Source organism: Zingiber officinale, chromosome 1B (genome assembly GCF_018446385.1).
Source record: "Zingiber officinale cultivar Zhangliang chromosome 1B, Zo_v1.1, whole genome shotgun sequence".
Taxonomy (NCBI): Eukaryota; Viridiplantae; Streptophyta; class Magnoliopsida; order Zingiberales; family Zingiberaceae; genus Zingiber; species Zingiber officinale.
Window position 1 is genome coordinate 160,624,376 of NC_055986.1, and position 11,654 is coordinate 160,636,029.

General features: G+C 35.1%; 1 protein-coding gene across 1 annotated transcript; it reads left to right on the top strand.

The window, feature by feature from the left end:
• The first annotated feature begins 2,641 nt into the window (after nt 1–2,641).
• Nucleotides 2,642–5,586, top strand: LOC121986559 (40S ribosomal protein S15a-1-like). The gene is made up of 4 exons (XM_042540526.1): nt 2,642–2,769; nt 4,389–4,530; nt 4,610–4,770; nt 5,286–5,586. The coding sequence occupies exons 2-4, from the start codon at nt 4,398–4,400 to the stop codon at nt 5,382–5,384; spliced, it is 393 nt and encodes a 130-aa protein (XP_042396460.1). The 5' UTR covers nt 2,642–2,769; nt 4,389–4,397; the 3' UTR covers nt 5,385–5,586.
• The last annotated feature ends 6,068 nt before the right edge of the window (nt 5,587–11,654 follow it).

The following is an 11,654-nucleotide window of genomic DNA, read 5'->3' on the forward strand; positions in this document are numbered from 1 at the left end:
ATCATTAAATTAGTTAGCTTTTTTGCATCTGGAAGCGAGCTAGAAAAAAGGATTCCCCCTCCTTCGTAGGAAAAGCATGAGAGATATAACAAGCCAATCCACATCATAACAATTTAATTGGGTTTTGCATGATTGATTACTAATGCTCATTGCATTAAATACTAAATATACCAAAAATAAAGACAAATTGATAAATTTTTCAACAACAATTGGTCAATTATTTGTACCCAAAATAATTCCTTTAGATTGGTTTGGCCCCAGGTACAAGAATGTTGAATCATAAAATTTGATTGTGAACTCATTGAAGCAGGAGATATGCTAAGATGACTTTTTTAGATGTAAGTAGTAGTTTTCTTCCTGTTCATCTGTTTGAGCTTAGCTCTTTGGCTTTAATCTACCATTTTGATGTCATTTTATGCTCATTTGTCAAAGGAGGACCTAATTGAATTAACCTCCCTAGCAAAAAACAAGCAATGAACAGGATCCCTTGTGCTACACTTGAATTGTAGCAGCATAAAATTTTCATGACTAGTTATGAGTGCAACTAGAGTCGTTTACTATATTTTAATCATATTTTGAAATGTAGATGATTTTTTAAGTTAATATAGTAGTAAGATGATGTAAGAGGCCTTTTTATTGAAGTTCGACTCAGGTCATCAAAATCTCAGGTACGACACTAGGTGTAGGACTGTCCTAAAACATCCTTTCAATGCTAATGCTAATGTTAATGCTAATTTTTGCACCGATATACCCTTTTTTTTTGCTCCAATGTAGTCATTGTGATATGTCAGAAGATCAACTTTAGGTGAGCCAAATCGAAAGATAAGCTTTAGGTGAGCCAAATCGATTGATTGCCAAACTAATGTCATGATAGTTCTTAGCTCAATTTTGAATATAAGAGTCGGTATAAGAAATCAAAGAAAGATTAGCTTTCGTTCAAGGAAACATTACTCACTTCAAAATTAGGGAATTGTCAGGCCAATGATAGGATATGAGAGTATGGCTCTAAAGTATGCAAGCTTGGTGTAGTCATGGTCGCCCCATATTGTCGAATATGGGAGTGATTGATTTTCTTGCCTTGCTCAATTTTGACATTGAACAAGAGACTACGGTAGAACATCCTTTCAAGGCGGTACGATAGTTGAGACATAGGACATTGTCATATGAGATCTTGAGGTCAAAATTCGACGTGTTCGAGAGTGTCCTTCTCTATACCTTAGTCGCTTGTACTAATGACTAATAGTCATCAATAATTTACCTCCTCCTTTTTGACCTAAGAACGGATTGACGGAAACAGTAGAGATAAACTAATCACCTTTTGCTGTGTGAAACTGCGGTAGAGCATTAAATTTGTTGGGTTTAGCTCGACTTATCTAGAGAACTTTCACTAATTCTATAATTGTTTATTAGCTTATCTTTGTATGATTGTCATTTTGTGCTTTACTTAAGAATGAGTGCATTTACTCTTCTTAGGGAAAGAGGTTTGACAATGTCAAAAAGGCCAGAGTTCATCTTGAGAATTAGGAACGTATGGATTAACCCTATCTCCCAAACAATATGCTACCAAGGACACCTATTAGTTAGAGCTAAGATCACATCTCAATGCCCCCTTAGATATGGTGCAGTGGAAAGACAGATGGTGAATTCACAAACTATCATGGTTTAATACCTAGCTGGAGCATGCGATAAGGTTATTAATTGGCGGAGCTGTTTTACAAGGTAGCACATAATATCTTGTAAAATTAGCTAACCAGCCTATGCAAAATAGTTAACTAGCCTATGCAGGAGGATGGGATGAGGAGGTCAGCTAATAAAAGCACTGCCATGAGTGCTTTAGATTTACCCAATTGGCCAACTATAGGGAGAGCCACTCACCTCTAGGAATAGATTAGTTTGGAAATCTGAATTATTAAAAAAAAAATCACATCTTGACTCTGAATTATTAAAAAAAATCACATTTGAATTTTTTAAAAAAGATCGCATCTCGACTCTTGTCCAATTGAGGCAAAATTAATTTGTCATAATCTGTTAAATTTGATTAGATAAATTGTGTCACTTTACTTTTAAAATAATAAATAAAATTAATGGCTAAATATCAAACTAGTCTACTTCAAAATCGTGTCACATTAGTAAATAATACAAGTAAATCCTAATTAAACCATAATAACTAGTTAGGTATAATTAGAAAGGAAGAAATGGGAGTGAAAATGTATTAAAATAATTAAATTTTGAATTGGCATATATGTCCCTTAGTAATTTTAGACAATTTGTTATTCCAATTTTAGGATAAAATTTGAAAGCCAAATTATTTGGATATATAAACAAATATTATTAACTTAATACGCCATGTAATTAATTTGTTAAATATTTAATTGATTAAGATCATATAAATTTTAAAAATAATTTTTTTATTATTATTAATTTTATGCCCTGCACTTCAGATGTCTCACGGTCTTTATTCAGAGATTATATGAATCTCTGGAAAAAAAAAATTATAAAATTAATTTATAGTCGACTGTTAATTAATAAAACATTCTAATTAACCCGGCCGAAATATTACACATTGAAAAGTTAATCTGGGCCGAGCCAGTCCATTTACCGGGTTAGGGACTTAGGGTATTGATTAACTTAACCTAGAATGTATCAGCCGTTCGTTCATGATTGAATGGGATCGCGCTTGTGTATATAAACGAACACCAGCCCCGGTTCTTCTTCGAGGTAGGGTTTTGTCTGGTGCTCTCGCTGTCGACTGCGCCCTTTCTCGCCAAGGTTTGATCTCTATATTATACCGATCTTAAGATTTCCTCTTAAAAGGAACTCGATCTGCTGTATATTGATTGTACCCTTGTTTTGATTTCTACTTGTGCTTCTTTTTGTCTGGTTAGTTGTCTATTGGTCTCTGTTCCTCATATCCTTTATATTCTTGTAACTTTTTCCTTGTCATTCTTGTCGTGAATTTAATTTGTTTGTTTGTATCTGTGGAATGGGTTTCGATAACGTCTTTACCGTGCTGTTCCCTTCGATTTGGGATTGCATTATAAGTCACAAGACTGTGATATGCTTATAGCTAATTAGTAATGAAGAAGGGCATAATAAGAATGTGAGAAAAGATTTCCTTTCTAGATCTGTAAAGTGTTTCTCAATTTATGAGTTAGTTAAGAATTACATGGTTGCAATTCTTTGAAAATTCGGTCAATTTACTATTATTATATCACCATCTATTCTGATCACTGGGTATTTTTTCCTTCAAATTCAAGAAAAAGTAGATTTTGACGTTGATTAATTGATTATTATCTGATTGATTCATGTTTTCATGGTGTCAATCTAAACCTGGAATTTGATGGTTCTTCCTAGATGCCATGATAGCCTGATTGATGATTCCAGTCTATGTTGTCTTTCTTCCTGCCCTTTTAAATGGTGGAATGGTGAGATAAATGGCAGTTCCTTTAATTTCCCATGAACACTTTGGGAAGTTATTGCGATCTCTTATGTGAAGGGACTGCTTGCTCCCGGCCAAGGTTTTGCCTTTGGATGGATTGAGGCCAATTAGCTGTGCTTGGAATGGAAGTAGAAACAATGACAGGTCACAAGCATTACTGGAACTGAGCCATGATTGTCTATTTGATACAGTCAGGTTCTGTTACCTTTTGGTTGGATTGAGCTCATAATATGGATGGTTATTTAGCTCCTATTTCCTGTGAATTTGAAGGAAATAAGAAAGAAAAGGGTAGACAAAAACTATAGGAAAAGGATTGAGCTTTCCCTTGTTTTAGTTTCCTTAGAGATTTTTTTTGAATTTCATTAGAGAGAAGGAAATAGGTAGAGGAACTTGAATTTCAATTTTTTTTATTGAAAATAAAAAAAATACAAGTCAAAGATATCTTTGAAAATAATAATTTCAAGCTTTTAAACGTTAAATTTGAGCTTTGTGCAATGACTTTTCCACCCAAATTGGATTGAAGTACAATTTAGGAAAGTTGGTTTAAAAATTTCATAGACTTTCCTTCCCTTTATTTCTACTAGAGGAAATGGAAGCAAGGTCCCATTAAGAAAATCTTTCTGCCGTCTTATTTTTGTTACTTGAAGGCACTTGGGCATGAAAGATCTCAGATTCCAATAGTTGTCTAGAATCTGGCTCACCCGTGAGTGATGACTAATATGTTCTTTTATTTTTGCCCATTAAATGTGTTTTTATTATTATATCTATGCTAAATTATTGTAATTTGCAGATTTCATTTAGGAGAATTCAAATTTACCACTTTTGTGTTAGAATACTTTAATTTATTGATTTTTCCTCTAAACAGCCCCTTCTTTTCTTACTCATTGGGTTGTTGCTATAGTTTCTGATCTCTGATCTTCTAATGTGCTTCTTTTGTATTTCCGCACAGTTGATAAGGATGGTGAAAGTAAGTGTCCTAAATGATGCTCTCAAGAGCATGTACAATGCAGAGAAGCGCGGAAAGAGGCAGGTCATGATCAGACCCTCCTCAAAAGTGATAATAAAGTTTCTCCTTGTCATGCAGAAGCATGGTTAGTGCTTTCACAATATTTTTGTTCTGTTGCTTCTAGCCTCTCATTCTGAAGATTCTTAAAAATTCTGATTCTACAGGCTACATTGGTGAGTTTGAGTATGTTGATGATCACCGTGCTGGTAAAATTGTTGTTGAGTTGAATGGCAGGTTGAACAAATGTGGGGTTATTAGCCCTCGTTTTGATGTGGGTGTTAAAGAAATTGAGTCTTGGACTGCTAGGCTGCTTCCATCACGGCAGGTAAATTTAGTCTGCTTTATCCCTTACTTCATATCTTATATATTATTGCTCAGAATAAGAACACAATGAAGTTGCAAGGCCACTGATTTGATGATTCAATTGGATGAACCATTCCACTAATTAACTCAAGCAAGGGCATTATACTATAATTATATTTTTTTAAGTACCAAATATATAGAAGTTAAAATAAATTAGTTAAAAAAAGTTACTACCACAAAGACTGTAGCTGATAGCCTGATGCAAAATCATAATGGTAACAGTAGTGTACACTTTGGTTTACCAACGTGTTTTGTATAAAACTCAGCTCTTTCTGTGTTTCATATCAAAGCTACTGGATTTGTCTGAGGTTTTAAAAGTTTTGCTACATCTGTTTCTTACTCTTGATAGTCTTTTATTAATCTGTCAGTGAACTCTGTTGTTACTGTAGTTTGATCTTTTAGGATACACTTACTAGTTTTGGATCCATTGATGTGTAGTGAGTGCTAAACTATCATATATTGAACTGAAATATGCAGTTTGGTTACATTGTGCTGACTACATCTGCTGGTATCATGGATCACGAAGAAGCAAGGAGAAAGAATGCTGGTGGAAAAGTACTTGGGTTCTTCTACTAGGTCGGTTCTGTATTATCTGCACTTGGAAAAATGGAAATTCGTGTTTTCTCAGTCCTTGTCAAATTTTGAGTGATGTATCGTTCCCATTCATGCTTTTACATTAGGGTTTCTACTCCGTTGAATTACTTGAAACTTGTTTCCATTTTTAAAAGATAATGACTTTCCATCAATGCTTTAAGATATCTTGGGCTATTGTTTCTTATTTTTCTCTCTTCTAAAGCGATATATTGACTGAATGCTCACGTTAAGATCAAGTTATTGGTAACAAAGTTGACGGGCAAGAAAGGTGGATGCTACCTTTACTAAAACGAGACAATTGTTCTCTTAAGATTTAGCTCTCCTTTAAATTTGTTTCTTATAAACTAATGTTGCAGCTTGCCATTTCATGCTTTTAAAGTATACCTCACTTACTGTGTTTGGCTTGTGGACTTTATAGTGCTTTCTTTTATCTCAATTTTTGCTTCCTTTTCTAGGGTTTAGAATAAATGAAAGGTTGTATCGCTTAAATTAAACAATCAAAAGAATCTCGCCAAAAAAAAAATTGGAATGCATGCTTTTTCATGAGAAAGTTACGCATCCTGACCACTAAGGAATATATTAATGCAAGTAGAAATGACTCTAGAAGTCATAGCAGAGATTGCTTTTAAGAGAGAATTTTAAAAGACCACAAGGATGAAATGACTTAACTTTAATGGTGTATTTAGTTGGGGATTATCTATTAATTTTAGTTATCCATTTAAGGTTATTAATAAAAATCTTCTTTAGTTTAGGTAATCGATGATTCCCGAGTAATGTTCTATGCTCGACACGTTAGTAAAAAGAGTATGCAACAAGGAATCGGAAAATTGAGATTTTTTTATTCCGGGATTATCGAATTTTTTTATCCAAAATATCCTCGGATAAAATAAAAATATAAAAAAAATAAAATGTAAAGAAAAAAAAATGAAAAATATAAAAAAAATAAATAAAATTTTTAAAAAATGTAAAAAAAAATAAAAAATCATTAAAAAATAAAAAATGGTAAAAAAGCTTTTAAAAGTAGAAAAAACATTAAAAAATTAAAATACAAAATACAAAAAAACATTAAAAAATAAAAAAAATAGAAAAAAGCATTAAAAATTTAAAAAACAAAATAAAAAAAAATTTAAAAAGTAAAAAAAAATAGAAAAAACATTAAAAAATTAAAGAAATACAAAAAAAACATAAAAATAGAAAAAACCTAAAAAAAGTAAAAAAATAATAGAAAATGTTAAAAAACATTAAAAAAATAGAAAAAATAGAAAAATGTAAAAAAAACCTAAAAAATAAAAAAGAAAAAATTAAAAACCATAAAAAAACAAAATAAAAAAATAAATATATATATATAAATAAATAAACATGAAAATATAGTAAAATATAATAGAGTTTAAATAATAATAATAATAATTGATTCGGTGGTAAGGACGGACACCCACGTCGGCGGCGGTCAACGACACGTGGGGGTCAAAGGTCAATAGGGGCGGCCCCAAGATCTTACCGAACAGACAGAACATCTGATCGGTCGGCCGTATGTCCTCCAGGCCGACCGAAATATAGCTCGACCAAAAGTCGAGCTTGCGGCGCTTAAGGTAAAAGAGCTTATGGGCCGAGCGGACAGGTCGCTTGGTCGAAGCACATATCACTGAGGTGCGATCCCATCCGAGCATAGGACCGAGGATCTTCTCGCTCGGTCCAATACATACACGTACCCGAGTACTAGGAGCGCCGAGCAGCAAGACCACCTGGCCCTGGAACAGACAAGAGACGCAAAAGGACTAAAGGGACAACTGGTAAACATCATCCTCGAGACGCCTGCCGCCGACAAGCAGCATGGTCGGCAGCCGAACCGGATAGAGTATCGTATGGTGAAAGTTTCCACCGTCACGTCAGGGATATGCTCGGACGATTGCGGAAGGGTGTCAGACATGCTTTTCTGACACACTCATTTGGAGGTATGTTTGGGGAAAGCGTGCACGCATCAAGAAGCGTGCCCGCGCCTCCCCGGGGTCCTTTATAAGGACCCCAAACTTCGACAGAGGTATGCAGAATTCTCATCACTGTAGTCACAATTACTCTGTCTCCTTTCTTCGTCGTTGCCTGACTTGAGCATCGGAGGGTCGTCGTCGGGAACCCCTTTCCGGCCCGACTTTATTGTAGGATCATCGAAAGTTACGTCGTTGCGGAAATCAACGGGGAGCAGCAGGGAGCGCCACGTCCCCAGTTTCCATCGACTCAGTGCGCGGACAGGATTAATAATAATAATAATATTATTATTATTATAGTTGGTTTTGTAACTAAACTAGGTTATTCATTAATAAGGGTAATCTAGTAAAATACTAAACTCGGTTATTCATTAAAACCTTCAAACAAATATGTTTTTATTGCATTACCTATATTGAACCCAACAACATTTGGTTATATTTTATTCCCCATAATATTGATTATGTAATTATCTGATAATCACATAATCAACATTGTACATAATAATTTGAATCAAACGCACCCTAAGAGACTTATTTTAATACCCTAGGAGTATATTAATACAAGTTGAAATGTCTTACAGAGATGATTAAATGCCCACTTTAAGAGAATTTTGAAGTTTTTTTCTACCTGCCATAGTCATAGATATCTGTAATCAGAAAACATTTTCAATTTTGCATAATAATACTAAGATTCTTACGTTCGAAGATAACAACTTACTCCTCTGAGTTGAGTCATTCTCCTAAGCCTTGAGGTATGTCTTCGGTCCTATTCCAGCCCTCGTGAACTCACAAGCGAGATTCATTTAACACTTTAACTTTCCCAAAGATGGCCCTGCACTTGTGATATACTGACCAGTGACCACTAACCCCTTTTCATGCATGCAATTTCAAGGAAAAGGCTGCAAGACGCCATCCCCTTAAACAATGTCCTACCACCATCACTCGGAGCCCCACCACCAAAACAAATAAAGTGGAAATCATGGAGCATGCATGTCAACTGTCATGGCTTTGCAGGCCTCCACCATCACAAGACACTGGTCAGGATCTGTAATATGTGAAGGCGAGGCAGTAGCAGTAGACTTCACTATGCTCCCTGTGGCAGCCGCATAAGCTGGTGGATACAATACGTATTTTGTGAATCATGGCCTGTCTCTCTCAACCAACGTTGCATCACTTATCATCCATCTGCAGTTGTAGTTCTTTTATGGAATCAATGTTTGACTTGGAAACTTCATACGGGAATGAAATTAATCAGTGTTTATCTAAAAGCTACTCCCTGACCTTTATTGATGTTCAGTCTACTAATTCAGAAGTGCTCTCTGAATCAGCTCATAGTTTTTCATAAATGTTTGTGTTCGAACTATTTGTTACGGCTATGAAGTCGACTCTACGAGGGGCATCAATGATCTTTAATCCTGTTTTTGCGTGAAATGAGATGGCGCATCTTTCTCTTTTTCTTTTGACAAATACTTCTCTAGTAGTTCGATAAGTGCGAGAAAAAAAAGCCTCAATATTAATTACAGCTCTTTTTGATACTTAATACCTCTTGTAGTTCTTCATTGTAAATGCATTGAGATCGGCCACCAATTGTTTTCATCCCCTCACATGCCTCAAGTTTGTCTCCCTCTAAGGCTGTAAATGAATCAAGCGTTCGTGAACAAGTTTGGTATTCGGCTTGGTAAGAACTTGTTTATGTTCGTTCAATATACATAAGATTAATTAAATAAACAAGCTTGAACAGCTCGTTAAGCTAAACAAACAAGCTTGAACACATATGTGTTCAACTCGTTAACGTTCCGTGAACAACGTTCATTTACAACGTTCGTGAACAACGTTCGTGAACAATGTTCACGAACCATATTTATTAATAAAACTCTTTTCAATATGCTAAATAAATAATAAAATAAAATAAATAAATAAATTTAAATTATCAATCTTAATAATCAATCAAATAATTAAAAGTTTCAAACAATCAAACAAGCTTGAATTGAGAGCTTGATAACATCTAAATAAACCAAGCTCAAGCCAAACTCGAACCAAGCTCAAGCCAAGCTTGAATTGAGAGTTTGATAACATCTAAATGAATCAAGCTCAAGCCAAGCTTCAAACAAGCTCAAGCTCATAAAAAATAAACCAAGTCAAGCTTGAACACTCATTTCAAAAGCTTGGTTCATTTTAAGCCCGGCTCGACTTGGCTCAGTTATCTTATCAAATAAACTTGAACACTCCAAAACTCAGCTCGGCTCGGCTCGGCTCGGCTCGGCTCGGCTCGACTCGACTCGACTCGTTTACAGCCCTATCTCCCTCAACCATGTCCTTCCTTAACTTCCTTTTGCTTAAGTGACAATATGTAAATGTTTTCCCATAGCTTTCTTCTCTTCCGTTGGTAAACTAACATCTTCCACCATCAATGTTGGGGTGGCCCCTTTCCCATGGCCACTTTACCTTTCCATCTCTTGTCGCTAGCTTCACAATCTCTCCCCTCCTTTCCTGAGCAACCCACTTCCTCTTCACCAACAACATAGCCTGACCTTAGATCTCCCTCGACGACACCACTTCCATCTGCACCCCTCACCCTGTTTGCCATGACCAGCTCCTTCAAATTTCAATCAAGGGCTTCCAATTCGCTTCGTCCATCTTATCCCATTATGCATCTCCACAACCCAATTTCTCCTCAAGTGTTGCTTGGCTGTGTCTATTTGTCGATGAGAATGAGACCACAAATAGAAGTAGAGTTTATCGGACAAGAGCTCAAGTGACTCGAGTAAAGTTGAATGTGTTTAATGAAAGGCCAAATAGATGGGATGTTTGGCCGGGGTGAAATCCTAGTATGAAATACGATCGTGAGATAGTCGCAATTGATAGATAATATAGATTTTTTATCCCCCATTCTTCTGCTGTAAATTCTAAGGGGAACTCGGCATTGCTCTTTTGTAGGCGTGTAAAGCATATTTACCGCGCGCATGTGGAAGAGTGCACTTGATTAAGTGGCCAAGTTGGTGCACGGTGATGTATCCTAGTTTGGTTCTTCAGCACTTATACGCCACCTGGCTCAACTCACTGTGCATTTATCAAAAGATTCAAAAAGAAAAAGTGACAAGATGGCGTAATCTTCCACGTTTTGGCTGCCACATCACCATCATTATTATGATACGTGGATCGATTACTATCTTGTTTTTATTTTTATTTATTTTAGTCACTTTTATAAATCATCCCGTTAATCTCATTGAAATTCTAATTTAATCACAGGAGCTTTGTTGTTTCCACCCGTAGGACAATAGTACAATGATAAGATATCTAAGTTATTATTCAAATATTTACGGTTCGATTCTCAGCTATATCAAATTTATAGAAATATTTTTACAAATGGGACGTGCAACCAAAGGATATTGGATTTCTTGATCATCGACTACGAATACTTCCCGATTTATCCTGATAGCCGGTGAGAAATTTCATAAGAAAAGGTCGGTCATCCCACGGCTAATCAATCAACCCAAAGTTAGTCAATGAGGCTAACTGGGTCTATCATTTTAATCCCCAGTGTTATGGTGTCACGATAGAACATCCAGATTGTCACTCAGGCACCTATAGTCTGATCCTCAAGTATGATGTATTTGTATGAATTTTTTCTTTAAATGAAACATGTAATCAACGGATGCTGGACTTTTGAACTGTCCATCACTCGTGCTTCTTTATTTATCTTAGTGGTTGATAAAAAAAATCTATGAGATCGAGCCTATTATCCTAGGACTAATCAATAAGACTAACTAAATTTATAATTAATTTTATTATTTTAGCACCCAAATAAAAATAAATATTTCTCCTCGATATTTATCATTTCTATCTTCATCATTAATTAAATATATAATTAATATATGGCCCTTTAAATATTTTAAATTTTATAATTAAATATTTTATAAATGATAAAAAAATTTATCAGATAATTTATAGTATCCTAATCTCCACCGAAGATTAAAACTTTAAAAAATATTTAAAAGAAATATAATACTCTCTTGAAATATCTTCTGAAAATGCTCTTGAAGTACCTTCTGAAAATACTGATGACATGAGGTGAGATGAACTGGTAGGATTACAATTCCCATCCGTCTCTTCCAACCATCATTATGGACGACCACGTCATGATATGAACATGTGCACTGAAGATTTAACAGGAATGTTTCCTTTTTGTTAATTGTTAACCTATTTATCTTTGTCGTATATGATCAAGAACGGCGAGTTCAATTCGACTAGATCAACTTAGCTTACTCAA

Coding starts and splice junctions, on each gene's coding strand:
- LOC121986559 (XM_042540526.1), top strand. CDS start 4,398: ATGGTGAAAGTAAGTGTCCTAAATGATGCTCTCAAGAGCATGTACAAT. Junction 4,531..4,609: donor CCTTGTCATGCAGAAGCATG/GTTAGTGCTTTC, acceptor CTGATTCTACAG/GCTACATTGGTGAGTTTGAG. Junction 4,771..5,285: donor GGCTGCTTCCATCACGGCAG/GTAAATTTAGTC, acceptor TGAAATATGCAG/TTTGGTTACATTGTGCTGAC.